This window comes from Silurus aristotelis, assembly GCF_946808225.1.
Source record: "Silurus aristotelis genome assembly, chromosome: 2".
In the NCBI taxonomy this organism is placed as follows: domain Eukaryota; kingdom Metazoa; phylum Chordata; class Actinopteri; order Siluriformes; family Siluridae; genus Silurus; species Silurus aristotelis.
The window spans coordinates 23,381,362-23,397,422 of NC_139575.1; the positions used below are offsets into that span (position 1 = coordinate 23,381,362).

Sequence of the window (16,061 nt, forward strand, 5' to 3'; positions counted from 1 at the left end):
GAACAACAAAGTCCTCAAGAGGAATTTGCACGGGCGTCTGTTTCTTGTGCGTGCGAGTGTATCTGTGTATGTCTGTGTATGCTTCTAATGACAGGTGCAATGCTATCGACTGGAGAAGTGTAAATCTTTCCATCTATTTGTACCAGCTGCATTATTAACAAAGAAAACAGACATAAACTAGAACTTTGTATATTCGTGGTGCATTGCCAGGTGCATAACATTAAAATGTGCAATAATAAGAAAAGTATATGAAGAAAACTTTAATGCCATATTTTAATGCAAATGCCCCCAGGAGAGCATGAAAGGATCCATTTGCCTTTGATAACACTCCACTTGAATAGCTGTAAAAGCAATTTTTTTATGAGAATGTAAAAAGTATGTGGTCTTGAAGTAGTCAGAAAAATGTGCTTTTGTGTTACATTTATAATTAATCCTCTCTCTTCTGACAGGCCTCTAAAACCTGTATTCAATTTGATTGTAATTATCTCCTGGCATCCCCTAAATAATCATTAAAATAGCCATTAAAATAGTTATGACCGGAGAAGACTGTACTTGTACTAGTGCTTGACTGCACTATTATTGTAGTGCATGTCCTATAAATATATTAAATATAATGAGCCTCTAAATTTATACATAGGTAAAAAACTCAATCCAGGCATTTCTATTAAAACATTTAATACATACAGCAACAAGATTTATTTTAAGGTGACTGTTATTCACCTCTCACTATGTGTATTTTTCACACTACTTTCGTCTCATCCTTGTCTTCCCTAATTAAAACACAACACAGCTGCTGGTGTAGAAGCATACCATCCAACCCCACATGCTCTTTAATAGAGTGGAGACGTTCATCAGTTACTTGTAAAAGGAAAGAAAGACACATCAGTCTTTAATTCTTTAACATAAAAAAAACCCAAAAACACTTCAACCTAATACCTTCTAGTTCTCCTCTTTCCCTCATTCTGTGTGTTACACAACTAAAAGAAATGGACTTACATGCTTAGGTGGCATGTTACTGTGGAAGGCTTCTAGAAATAAAAAGAATGTGTGAAGAAATGAGAGAGAGGGAGAGCGAGAGAAAGAGAGAGACAGACAGACAGAAAATGCAGAAGCAAAGGGAAGACAAATTAGACAAATCGAGAGAATATGCACATTTTCTTTTTTACCAAACAGCGACTTTCACTTTCAGCCGTCTGAATCTGCCACCTCTTTCTCAGGTTAACAGAGTTGAGTGGATAAAAAGGCGAATGTAAAATGGCAGAAAGCCTGACAATAACCAAACTGCTGATCTTAGTCATTTCATTGGCTCTGAGTCAAAGCTTTTGTTGCAGGGAAAATACGACTCTTCAGTGAGTGGAGTGCACTCGTTTTGATTTTTAAATGTCACAGTTATTACAAGTAAGCAAGCCCCTGCATTATTATTCATAATGCAAACGCTATGAGTGTTATTTAGAAGACATGAGAGTACAGACTGAGACTGAGAAATGTGAGCAGTGAGAAATGGCTTCAAATCAGCAATTTCAATTTAGTTAAAAAAAAAAACAACAACAATAACAACAAAAAAAGAAAAAAACCCATCAAACCCTCATCAGGCAGATAGGAAAAGAAATAGACGCCATTTAAAAGCGGCAGAAGGCTACATTTCTAATTCAGCAGTTGGTTTGTATTGTACACATCATTCTGCATAATGAGAAAAAAATGGTTGTGATGGTTACATAATATAATCTCTTTTTCCACAGGAGACAATAAGATCATGATTTATATCCAATGGACAATACACTTAACATAGCATCCTACCTAAAAGGAAATAAAAACAAAACGCATGCATCTATCAGTGAGACTAAAAAAAAATGTATACATTTAAAACAAACACAAATATAATTAAATATACTTCATACGTGACTAACAGACACTCACCAGCCGTACCTCCTCCAGCTCATGACAGAATCGAAACTTTAAGTACTTCTTCTAATTCTATTTAGTTCATTAACATACTGGAACAGACACAAAGCTCAGGCACAAAACTAACACCAATTAACGGTAAAAAAACAACAACACACCCTCGCATCAAACAGTGAGAAATGCGATATATACCATTTTCTGATGATCAGTTTGACACAATAATTTCAGGAAACTTTAGGGGGAAACCCATAAAAACCGGAACTAGAAAAAGTGTCATTGCATGAAAAAAGGGTTAAAAGTTATAGCGTTATTTGGCTACTTGTGATATTCCCTACTGTCAGAATTTACTGCAGTGCTGCTGTAATGCACCCACACAGTTAAGCGGTTCTTGGTGTAGCCAAGCAGAGCTGCTCGACAAACTTCTGAGGAATCTCTGAGGAACGGCTGGAAAATCTGACTGTTTGTATGAAAACAATTTTGTACAGCATTTATACAGATTTTTGTTGAATGTAATTTTGTTCCTGTCATGAGAAAAAAAAAAGAGTGTTTGTTTTTGTTTCATATATATATAGAACTTGGATATATTGTAGTGTAGTCAATGTGCAGCTTGTATAGCAGTACACATTTTCTGTCCTCTAAAAAAATAACTCAACATACATCCATTATTGTCTAAATCATTGGCAGCAAAAGTAAGTACACCCTAAGTGAACATGTCAAAACTGTGTTCAAAGTGTCAATATTTTGTGTGAGCAGTGGGGCATCCTCAAGTGGAAGGTGGAAAAGCACCATGTTTCTAACATCCAGCAGCTCCGCAATGTCATTATGGAGAAGTGGAAGAGGATCCCAACATCAACCTGAGCAGATCTGGTGAATTCTATGCCCAGGAGGATTAAGACAGTGCTAGATAACAATATTTTGTGTATAACACACAAAATATTGACACTTTGGACTTGGAAAGTTTTTACATGTTTACTTAGGGTGCACTCACTTTTGTACTGCTATACAAGCTACATATTTATCCAATATATCCAAGTTTCATTTCTATAGTATTCAGTACTACTATATTTTGTATTCAGTATACAAAAGTGAGCATACCCCTCACATTTTAGCAACCATTTTAGTATTTTATATATATATATATATATATATATATATATATATATATATATATATATATATATATATATATATATATATATATATATATATATATATATATATATACACAGTACAGACCAAAAGTTTGGACACACCTTCTCATTCAAAGAGTTTTCTTTATTTTCATGACTATGAAAATTGTAAATTCACACTGAAGGCATCAAAACTATGAATTACACATGTGGAATTATATATGGAATTATATACATAACAAAAAAGTGAGAAACAACTGAAAAATGTCATATTCTAGGTTCTTCAAAGTAGCCACCTTTTGCTTTGATTACTGCTTTGCACACTCTTGGCATTCTCTTGATGAGCTTCAAGAGGTAGTCACCTGAAATGGTCTTGGCACTTGTTGGCCCTTTTGCCTTCACTCTGCGGTCCAGCTCACCCCTAAACCATCTCGATTGGGTTCAGGTCCGGTGACTGTGGAGGCCAGGTCATCTGGTGCAGCACCCCATCAAGAAAACTCTTTGAATGAGAAGGTGTGTCCAAACTTTTGGTCTGTACTGTATGTATGTATATATATATATATATATATATATATATATATATATATATATATATATATATATATATATATATATATATATATATATATATATATATAGGGGTGTAATGATAGAGGGGTGATATGATACACAAAATTCATGGTTCGATACACACCTCTGGGGAAAAAAAATGCAAAACATAAAATTGCTTGTCGTTTTTTTTATTATTAACATTTGTGAACATGTGCAGTTTACATTTTTAAACAAATGGCTGCTTAGTTAAATAACATAAAATAATATTTAATAAAATATAAAAAAAAATACAAAATTACAAATAAAATAGAATAAATTAAATTAATGCAATACCCTTTTTTATTATATTGATTAAATTAAGTAATTAACTAAAGTGGCACAAATTTACTTGATTAATCAAATTAAATAAATGGAAAAGTTGTATTTAATAGTTAACATTTATTAGACCACATTTAAGTAATTGTGCACATTACACAGATGTGTATGTAAGTGTGTGTTCTTGTGTGTGTGTGTGTGTTTTACATTTAATAACTAATTTCGGAGTGAGTAGCCACAGTGACACTGCGCTAACTTTTTTTTTTTTTTTTACCCCTGGCATTGCTGTGTATGTTTTTAAATTTAATAACAATATTTGAAAAATGCACTCAAAGTTCTTGGCAGAGACTAAACAAACTTTCTGTCCGACACTTAATATGTTCCTGAAGGAGTAAACTCAGATTTTAACTATGTTCCGTACGTAAAAAAGACTGCATTTTTTTTTTTTTTACAAATATATATATATATATATATATATATATATATATATATATATATATATATATATATATATATATATATATATATAGATACAGATACAGATATAGATAGATATGTTACACACACAAACACACACACATAAAAAAAAAAAAAAAATTCAAGCATAGTTAATGATAAGGCACGATGAGTGTAATGCGAACAGTGGATGCTTTTGTTCATCGAGGCGAGCTGTGATGGAAGCTCGATTTGACAAGCTCAGCTCAGATAAAGCAAGACTTCCCTGATGCGCTCATCATTCTGACATTAAATAACACTTGTGTAACCTCTTCGTATGTACTTGTGTTTACTTGCGATGGACAAATACGGAGAAGAGTACGCATCTATACATGTACACAAAAATCAGTTTACAGAAATGCAGAGAAATGTAGTGATTATATGTTTGAGCCGAGAAAGAGAAAGTAACAGAAAAAAAAGTGTGTGTGTGCAAGAGAGAGAGAAAGAGAGCGAGAGAGAGAGAGAGAGAGAGAGAGAGAGAGAGAGAGAGAGAGAGAGAGAGAGAGAGAGAGAGAGAGAGTTACTGCATTAATCTAAAAAGAAAAAAAGTTCATTACTGCCATTTTAATTATTTTGGATTTTTTATTTTTTTTTTTACATCCCCTAATGTGGTCTGTTTCCTTTCATTCAAACTATAAAAGGCGAAGCTTCATTTGTTCTTTTAATTGGCTAAGTGGTGGAGTGATTAAGGCAGACTAAAGCCTGCCTGTAATTGGTTTCGCTTGGCTGTTGCATAGCAGCCGATCCATTGTAGTAAATAAAACTAATTTTTAGAATGCCTTTGCCAGATTTTAATTCGTTCTGTTGAACACAGATGGATGCGGGAAGGGAAGGCACCATACATTCCAATCCCATGATGATGAAGCACTCCAGAGCTTGTTAAATCCATTAACGTGAGCAAACATGCAACATGTAAACCATGTAAACCACAATGCACAACATCACACACATGCACACACACACACACACACACACACACACACACACATGCACACACAGGATTTCATCCTTTGTATTCAGTCTTTGTATTCTGCCTATACAGTATACATGTCTGCATTACTGTAACCTATCAAAAACCTTAACTTAAAGGTTTTTAACACAAAACACACACACACACACACACACACACACACACTCACATGAACATCTAAGCTGTTTCTTCTGGCTTTGACTGGTTCCACACACCCATGGAGTATTCCATCTGTGACTATTATTAAGCAGGTTCCCACTCCAGGACCCTATCTCTCTCACACACACACACACACACACACACACATGGACACTACATGCTGCATAAAAAGAAGCTTGATATACATACACTATCCTGGAGAGAACACAAGCATCCCACTGTGATGACAATGGCAGCTCACCCATGCCAGCAGACACACAAACACCCATTTAAGAAGAAAAAAAAGCTTTGCAGATATTTCCTACATATATTGGATGGTTTGCTCAAAGTGAAACATTTGATTCGCCGCCAGAATAGCTTACATACAGACTCGCCGCAGTGCATTTGTATAGGGAGTGGTGCACCGTTTCAAACACAGGGCAGCTGCGGAGGATTTGCTTCTCCTCAGCGTAATAAATGGGGATGTTTATTAGCTCCTAATTATTGCGTAATGACATACACCGAGAAAATGTGCTTGAGATGTGAGCCAGATTGCTAAAACATCAACATGGGCCACAAATCCTACATTCTACCAGCAGCTTAGTTTCTTCCACAGAGTTTTTTTTTCTTGGTCTGAGATTTCCACACCCTATTGTGTGACTGTCTAGTGGACCTGTAGCTACACACTGTCCAACATCAGTGTTTGAGAGGCTTTTTTCCAAATCCACAACAACTACTGCATGATGACCCGAGCCATGCTGCAAGGCACGCACTCAAAAAGTCAGCGTTTAAACTCTGAAGATGGACACCATGTGGTCAAGGCTTTGGTATTAGTCATATTAAAAGGGCAGTCTGTCGTTTAGACATCCCCTGCGCTGACTGTGCTGAAAATACTGATGCTTACCCAAGTATGAATGGCTGATGGACTTAGAACATGATGCAGAGTCAAATTTGACCCAAAACAACCTGCCAGTCACAATGACCACATCCAGTTATGACTAATGTGCATAGTAAGAAGTCAAGAAAGCACAGTTTGCTGACAGCAGATATGGTGGCCTTTTTTTTCGGGTCTAGAACTGCGATCGCACTGTGTAGACCATCATGTTCATCAACAAAGATTTGTTGAAGCCCAGAGCCTGACTCCTAGTACACAGGCTTTGCATACCTTGTTCCATGAAAGACATGGACTTCGTCCACTACCTCATTCTCAAAAACTTTCACTCACTGTGCTTCTTACTTAATGGGAGGTGGTAAATCGGGTAATAAGATGTTGGACTTCGACACAGAAAGATGTAAGTTTAAATCCCAGCACCACCAAGATGCCACTGGGCCCTTGAGCAAGGCCCTTAACCCCTCACTGTTCAGTTGTATAAAAATGTGATAAGTAAGTTGCTACCTGATTCTTAAAACACTAACCTTTCTTCTCAGGACCATTAGACACTGTCCAGTTTACATCTACACTAGGGTATACAGTGTGTGGCGACCAATGCATCGATACATAGTGAGATCACATTCCCTTTAACCAACTGAGACTGGAGTTTTGAGTTTTTGGTTAAAGGGGATGTGATCACACTATGTATCGATGCATTGGTCGCCACACACTGTATACCCTAGTGTAGATGTGAACTGCAAAACTCTAGCGCATTATTTGATGGCTTGGTGCCTGCCTATAGGGGTACTTACAGTGCTTTCACTTTCAGGGGAAGTAGTAGCTTAGTGGTTAAAATGTTTTAATCCCAGCACCACCAAGATACCACCGAGACCTTGAGCAAGGCCCTTAACCCTTAATTTCTCAGTCGTAAAAAAATAAAAAATGTAAGCAAATAATTATTGGGCATCTAAGGGCATCTACCGAATTTCATACATGTAAATTTACTTAAAGAATCTGATCCTTGGATTTTCGGGAAAGAAACAAGGAGCACTCTTACCAAAACAGAGACTATATGCCTTTCGTTGGGCAATGCCCCAACATGCCATGCCATATCACAACCCTCTCCTTTATTATGACACCCCTAGAAAGATTGCACTGCTGCTACCCGATTCTGTACTTAAGTTTTAAATTTATCAAGTTTTCCTGGTCAACTTTTAACATCTTACGAGCGAGTCTATGCGTCTACGTGTTAGTTAGATAAGTGTTAAAACCACAGGTGGTTAGAAGTTGCTCATGTGAAAGCAAAACCATTATTAAATTAATTGGCTTAAAATCCACACCCGAAACTTTAAAATATCATCTTTCCAGCACCTGGATACTGTGGTTACCTGGACTGTGATATTAAATGAGATTGAAATGAGGGAAATTACATCTATCAAATTGAACAGCTCCAACTTCATGTTCACGATCTTAAATGTATCATATTGTAAATAATAAAGGACCTGTGAGCATATCTCTGACACTTGTACAGGTGCATGTTTTGATACAGGGATTAGAGTATATGAGCTGGTATATGGGATACAGTTTGGGCATAAATAATTAATCTTGCTGAAATATGATCCAGGTTAAAGATATATGTCACAAACGAGCGTGTGCAAAACGTGAATGCACTCCTGTGATGCAAATCCTGAAGATTAGGCACACTGATTGGGCAAATCCCAGTGCAGCCATGTTTGTCTTGAACTTGTTCATTCGATGTACTGTCCATTTCCGGTTTTACTTTCCGCTAATTATGATTGATCGTCAAGCTTGGTACCCCGTTCTCTCTCTCTCTCTCTCTCTCTCTCTCTCTCTCTCTCTCTCTCTCTCTCTCCATCTCTCACGCTCGCTCTCTCGGTCTGTTCCTTTTCCCGTCGGCAGAGGTCGCTTGGCGTTTCCCAATGGAGCCTGAGCGCATGGACGCGTTCTCCAGCTACTTACTCCAGAGTGTGTGAATTTAATACCAAAGCCGTTCACTGCGCGCGAGCAGCACGGGTCTCAGCGCCGTGCTCGTGAAAAAGGTCACACGCACGCAGTTGTCAGCTTTAAAGTTTTGCTCTTTTTTTTTCTTTTTCATTTCTTATCATTCACTTGAATAGCAGAGTGCACTATTTCCTGCCTTCTGAAAGTGAACTTCATTATGATTATAAATATTATTAGTATTTTTGAATAGCGCTCGGTCCTGGTGAACACATCCAGAAGTCAGTGCATTAACCTTAGGCATAAATAGAGCGGCTGATCTGTTTTTATTCGTGCTGAAGTGAAAAACCGCGAACGGATGTGAGGAAAAAAAGAGCGCCTGGAGAGAGAGAGAGAGAGAGAGAGAGAGAGAGAAAGAGAGAGAGAGAGAGAGAGAGAGAGAGAGAGACTCAACCCCTTTTTTTCTTCTTTCAATCGTTCTGTTTCTTTTTTGTTTGGGTTAACAATAGAGCAAGCGCGCGCCCGAGAGAGAGAGAGAGAGAGAGAGAGAGAGAGAGAGAGAGAGAGAATCGTAGACGCTGAACCTGTTTTCATGCCTTCAGTGGAGCGGAGCGGGCGATGGATGTGAGATTTTATCCAGCACCCCCTTCGAGCGTGGGCTCCTGCACATTATCCACCGACTCCAGCCTTGCCTCTCTGGACTATTACCACTGCAACAAGGTAATACCCCAAAGTGCAACCATGCTTTGCATCTTCTCCTTCTTCTTCATCTTCTTTTCCTCCTCCGTCGCGCGCTCCCGACTTACTTTCTTTCCTCGCTTTTCCCGAAACGCGCTGCTGGTGCGTCCATGCCGCGCGGCTCAACTCCGTGTGCGGAAGTTGTAAAGCTGGCCGGTGGGTCCCATACCTTCTTTTACCTTCCTTATTGTTCCTTTAGGTGTGCAGGTCGCAATTGCAAAACGCGCGCCCGAGACGCGTCCGTCTTAAAAAGGCAATCAAACACACACACACACACACACACACACGCGCGCGCACACGCATGCACATGCATGCATACACGAAACGCGTGGTCCGGGACGAAGATGGGATGTAAATAGTTTCCAAAAAGCAATCCAAGCGTTTGAGTGGCTTCGGATGAAATTGTTTTGGAGGCGAAAAGGCGAGCGCGCGCTGCTCTCTGGCTATTGGCTAATTGGTGGCACAACAACAAGGGCGCGTGGCTGAATTTGACGTCGCGCCTCTGGAGACGGAAACCGCGGCTCCCGACGTGAGAGGATCAGACTGCACGAGACGCACGAGTTTCCACGCGCCCGCTCGTCTCGAAACTTTTTTTTTGCATACAGGAACAGTATTGTGTCGAAGGGAAAATTTGTGCAGGTTTCGGCATGCAAACAATATATATATTAAAAATAGTAATGTGCATTTGCGTATTTTTGTGTTTTTTGGTGTGTTGGGGTTGTTTTTTTTTTGGGTGCTATTTCTCCTTCACTTTGTGTTCTTCTTGGTCCATGATGCTCAGCTTTACACTTGATGCCGCTCGAGCCCTGCGAAAGTGACGTAGGCGAGCCTCCACGTGCGAGCCGAGTCCGGCAATTCATTACCGCGCCGTCTAATTCTTTTCTAACCGCCTCTCAGCTAATCGGATTCTCATATTGGTCAGCGGAGGGCAATGTGCAATGCACAGGACGCTATTTAAACCTCAATTCCAACACAATAAAACGTTTCATTCATCCTCCCGCCTCGTCCCCCAGATCCCACCACCACCACCATCACCATCTCCATCTTGATATATACATATATTTATATATCCCGTATGACCAAGCAGGCGAGCGCGCGCTCTATTTTTGTCACCTGCTTTTGTTGCACACAAGAATAGTGTTAATAATAATAATAATAAAAATCATAATATTAATAATAATAGCAACACGCTGAACTCAGAACGACACTGAGAAGACTCGTGTCTCTGGGCCATGTGCAGAAGTCATAGGGCGTAGGCTAATCCACGTTATTGCAATATGAGATGAGAATAGACGTGTGTGTTCGGAGTGTGTATCGCCTCAGGGCCTTAAAGTCGAACAGCTTGTGAGTTGGTTAGATGTTCCTTCAACGGATGGGATCTTTTTTTAATTTAATTGTATTGTATAATTTCTTTGCTTTAATGAGTTAGAAAGTGCACACTTCACTCACGTGGTGTTCAGAGAACTTAAGCCGGTGTGTGTAAAGAGTTCAAACTTCTTCAGCTTTCAGGTCCAAACCAAACATATTCACATAACCGGTGTTGAGATGTGTTTCAAATGTAAGACAAGTCATCACGCTCTTGTAGAAGTGATGGAGAACGTTAGTTGGAAGCTCTGCATGCACTTGCGTTCACTTTGCGTATTTGCACAATTTGTGTATATACCCGAATGAAAAAAAATTAAACAAGCATGCTGTACTGTATCAAATCCTTCAACAAAAAATGCAACAACTCTTGCATGTAGGTAAAGGCATGAATGCTTTACGATCTTTCCAACAGACAGTATTTTCTTTTATATAATGTAGAACAACGAACATGTCTGTTGTTATAGCTTTATTTCTATGGTTTGCAGCTGCTGCTCTTTGAAGACCAAGGACATATTTTAATTAATGAGCTGAATGGTGCGGCGGTGAAATTGCTTTTGAATTGCCGTTCTGAGGGCAGCACATTAAGCACAAAGGCATCTGTGATCGATCTGCCACCAAACCCATCACGTCGTGTCAGTTGTCGGTGGTTCGTCCTGGTGACTCCCTGCTCGTGTGCGTATAATGGTAATTCATACTATGGTCACATCCAAGTTGGAGTCTTTGGACATTTTGTTTTCCAAATCACAGCCACAGAGCAGTTATATTTAAACTTTTCAGAGCTGAGCACCGAATAAAACGTGAGCACGGCAGATGTAGTCTCTCAGACAAAGGGCAATGATAACTAAAAGTCATAAGAGAACTATAAGCAGAGAGATATAGGATACAAAATGGATAGAAGGCCTTGATGTATGAGTTGTATTTGCTTTGCTCTTCACCCTATGGTAGTGCACTTAAAACTCCACATCTCCCCCTGTAAGTAACTCATAATTTGGTGATGTGTGTTTATAGAAGTGTGTCGCAGAGTTTAGCTTGTGGGTTGGAACATATGGAAAAGATCAGCCGGCGAGCCAGAGAGGGTACAGTATGCCGACTGCACATGCTGAAAAATGATCTTTTTTTTTTCTTCAAGTGGACATTATGCAGCAAATTTGAAGGGAAACTTCTGCTCTCTCTCGGCCACAATGGCCCCTTTATGTGAGCCTGCTTTAATAAAGCAAATGTTCAAAATGTGCCTGGAAGGTTGTGCATCCTATAGGAGCCTGCATGTGTGTAATAAGAGCATTGAGATATGCACTTGGGATCTGTGGCATCCCTTGAACCGGATATGGTTCTGCAAAACTAGGCCAACTATAATGGGCGGCTCTCATTTCCTGTTGCTAACATGTTAATGTGCTCTAGCTGCCGTGTTCTAACATCTACTTTTGTACACTGGATCTTGCAGTAGAGAAATGGTATAGAGGAAACCCCACGTTATAAGGAGAAATTAGGCTGAGAATTAATACCATGGATTCTTTTGTGCTGTTCTAGCTCACCTGAAAGTGGTGGGTGGTCGAGGATGAAATAATGGACTGCTTGTTGCTGTAGGAAATTTAAATTGTCTGTCAGCAGCAGCATTTGGAGGAGAGTGGCATAATCATACAAAGGAACAGATACACACGTTGGTTTCTAATAAAGGTCCTGCGCAAGAATCTGTTAAATATGTTTGCCACAAAAAAGAAACAACTTTGCATGCACATAAGCAGCTTAACCTACTTAGAGTTCATAAGCACAAGAAAAACTTTCTAAATGCCTCTTATAATAATACCTCTTTTTAGCATTGTCTCTACCTAATGTAGTGTAGCTCACTTTGGCTTGCCTTAAAATAAAACAATGAGCGCTGTTATCATCGCAAACCATTAAAATGCAGTCACCAAGGAAGTGATGAATAGACGACAGGCAGTCAAGTGATCATTCGAGCGCTTATGTCATGCATCCTGTGATATGCATGCAGTGGTAGGATTTTGGAAGCAAAAAGCCATGCGTTTCTACTAATTGTTTCATAGGTGCTGTGCTGTTTAATTCGAGCCCATGCACATTTCACAGTCAAGACTAACCTAAACTGGAGTCTATCTGCAGGCATTCTCCTTTCTTTTTATTTTGATCTGTTCAGTTGCAGTTTATCTATGCGTTCATGTTGAACTCAGTATTGCTGGGACTGAGATTAGCTTGCAGCTAGAGCAGTGTGGCAACCATTTTGTACAGTGGTAATATAGAAAGCTATTATCTCTCACAAATTCATTTTATATCTTCTCTCTCTCTCTCTCTCTCTCTCTCTCTCTCTCTCTCTCTCTCTCTCTCTCTCTCTCTTGTGTGTGGGTGTATTGTTTGTTAAGCATACTCTCTATGCATTCCTCCAGTAAAGGCCATCTCTTCATAAATGCATGTTTTGTCCAGAGAATATTTGCTGAATGCATTATGATTTGTGCGTATAGCCCCGGGCTTGTTCACTTCGCAAAAAAAAAAAATGAAGTTGGAAAGTTTATGAGAAGCCCCCCCCCCCCCCCCCTCCATTCACCTCAAGAACAGCCTCCAAACATACACCCACCACCACCCCTACCATCACCTCCACCTCCATCACCACCACCACTCACCCTACTTCTAACCCTATTGTATAGCACCGTAACACACTACAGTACAAACCTTCAGATGAAATGAGACAAACTCAAGCAAACACAGCTCTAATATAATCAGCCCTGCCAAGTTCAACAATATTAATCAATGGTTTCGAGCACGCTCAACCACTTTTGGCCATTAGCGAGCATATTTGGAGCACAGTGTGGCAGGAGAAGTGTATTTTCAAACATTTACAGTAAACAGGAAATCCTATTTTGAGACAAAATCTACTGTATGATGAAGCATAGGAGAAACAGTACCTATGTTAAACAAATATGTGCTTTCGTTTCACGTGATGCTGGATATAACTTGGAGAAGTCATCGAACAGCCGCAAATTATGAATCCAACCCCCCCAACCCTGCTTTAATTGCATACCAGTCTCCAACTTAAAGCATATGGCCCAGTTTATCCCATCAATATAAAGTTACAGCAAACTTTAAATGACACTTTCAATATATTTCCGAATCACTAATCAGTGAGGGGGTGGGAATGACAGCTTCTCTCTTACCTGCTTGATGACTGTAAAAGACCTTGATTCATTTAAGGATACATTGAAGACCCATTAGTGAACTCAGCACATTACTCAAACCTCTGCTCTCTCTTTCTCTCTCTCTCTCTCTCTCTCTCTCTCTCTCTCTCTCTCTCTCTCTCTCTCTCTCACTCTCTCACGCTCTCTCTCTCTCTCTCTCTCTCTCTCTCTCTCTCTCTCTCTCTCTCTCTCTCTCTCTCTCTCTCTCTCTTTCTCTTTGTTTCTCTCTGCAGCTTTTACTTGTCCACTTAAGCCAACTAAAAATAACTCCAAGCAGAGCAATTACTGGAACTGTGTAGCACAGCACCGAACCAAAGTGTTAATATATGGCTTATATGTTTAAAACATGTAACAACATTCAATGACAATAAAATCAATACAGACCACCGAAGCACAATGGAAACACGGCAAGAACAATCATAACTATTATAATTCGAATAATAATAATAATGGTCCGAGCACCCATTTGAGTTATAATTGAGCTTCAGATTTTGGCAAGCATTTTGACACCAGCATTATCAAAGATTATGACAAAAAATAAAGATTGCCAATTTAGGTTTTTGCATTTTATGCAAATGAGCTCAAAATCGAAGTAGATGGGTTTTAGTGGTGCAACTTGTAAGTTGTTTTCTGTTAAGCCAAGCTATCAGAGGACCTCCGCTTCTCGAGATTTGGGCTAGAATATAAAGCACAAACATACAAAGCCACCATCAGACATGAGAAGCATCATTCTTGTTTAGCTAACCTATCTATATGACCTGCAGTTTGGTCTGCATGATTCTCGCTAACAGAGAAAAATCATTAAAAATGAAGTAGAAAAATTTCTCCTAGAAACAAAAGGGTTTCAAGCACTATGGGTTTGGCCGACTAATCATAATAATAATGCATGCTACTGTGTGAATGAGTCAGTCTGTGTGCTTGTGTGTGTGTGTGTGTGTGTGTGTGTGTGTGTGTGTGTGTGTGCGCGTGCGTGCATGCGTGCGTGTGTGTGTGCGTGTGCGTGTGTGTGCGTGCATGTGTGTGTAATGTGCTCACATTGATAATACACCCTGAGGCAAGATCTATGGAGCATATGATTCGATGGGAATAAGCCCCAGGTGTACAATCGTACTGATTTAACACGCGCACACACACACACGCGCACACACACACACACACACACACGCACATAGACACACACACACACACACACGCGCGCGCGCGCACACACACACAGACAAACCAGTCTGTTTTCTATATTTTGATACCTTCTTCTATCCCTACACTACAAAATTCAGTTACGTTCTTGCTCAGCACAAGCCTTCTGTTGTTTTTTAATTTTTTATTTATCCTCCTGCTCTCCATCCAGCTGGTTGCACTCGCTATCAGCAAGGAAACTGTTGTTCAGTTTTCGTGTACAGTGAAAAGTGCTTGTTCCTCTTTTCCTAAACTGATTCCCTACGACCATGTTTACAGTCAATATGCCTTTCCCCCTCCCCTATGACTCAACCACTGTGCAAATATAAGATACGCCATTTACATTTATTCTTTTGGCAATGCTTTTTACCCGCGACCAACTTACGAGCAAGGCAGACACAACGCAATTGTTGGCCCACAGCACTCCATTTTACACACGGCAAGGGTAATTAGGCAGAAAGAAGCAGTCTAACTGACAGAGAGACAGACTAACTGACTGCATTTAAGGGTTACCTATTCATTCTGACTGGAGAGAAGCTTGCTGTGCTCACCAGGCAAAGAGCTAAACCACTCGTATTATAAAGCAAAGAAAAAGAAAAAAGGTAGACACGGGGCAAAAAAAAAAAAAAAAAAGGCTCAGCTCCGTTAGGAATATTTATGAGTTTCAAATGACAGTTATCGAAGTCCTCGTTGTGTGTGAAAATGATTCGGTTGCTCTCAAGAATGCTAGATAAAACGTCCAAAAAAAATTACTTGTAAATCTCTATCTCTAAGCCAAATTACATGTTGTCACATATTTTGCAGTGTGCAAATTATACCTTTCATACTTATTTAAAAAAAAAAAGAAGTATAAAGGTGTTTTGCTCAGAAACGAGTAGTAAACCACATAGTGTGCAGTTAAGAGGAAAAGTGAAATGTTACGATGCGTACCCTACGCCTGGTGACACTTTTCCCATGGTGCGAACTCTGCATTCTGCATGAGTCAGAGCCATGCTCTAGTGTGTGTGTGTGTGTGTGTGTGTGTGTGTGTGTGTGTGTGTGTGTGTGTGTGTGTGTTACTCCACACGGCTGAGAGATGCGGGGGCATGAGCCGACCTTATGGTTCCCGGAAACTAAAAGTGTCCACATCATTGATCCCTCTCGATTTGATGCAGCCAGCTGACTAATATATCAGTTCTGGCTGACATTTTTTTTGCTAAAATAAAGGGCCACCAAAACCATCAAAGTGTGATGAATAATGTCAGCATTTGCACACTTAAAGAGCAATT

The 16,061-nt window shown here is 39.6% G+C and overlaps 1 protein-coding gene across 1 annotated transcript in view; it reads left to right on the plus strand.

Annotated features, from left to right (window-relative positions):
* The first annotated feature begins 4,464 nt into the window (after positions 1 to 4,464).
* Positions 4,465 to 16,061, plus strand: part of tox2 (TOX high mobility group box family member 2) — a 109,956-nt gene continuing 98,359 nt past the window's right edge. The window contains 1 exon segment of the mRNA XM_083530232.1: positions 4,465 to 9,052. Within this exon segment, the coding sequence (XP_083386358.1) occupies positions 8,951 to 9,052 (102 nt within the window). The 5' untranslated portion in view covers positions 4,465 to 8,950.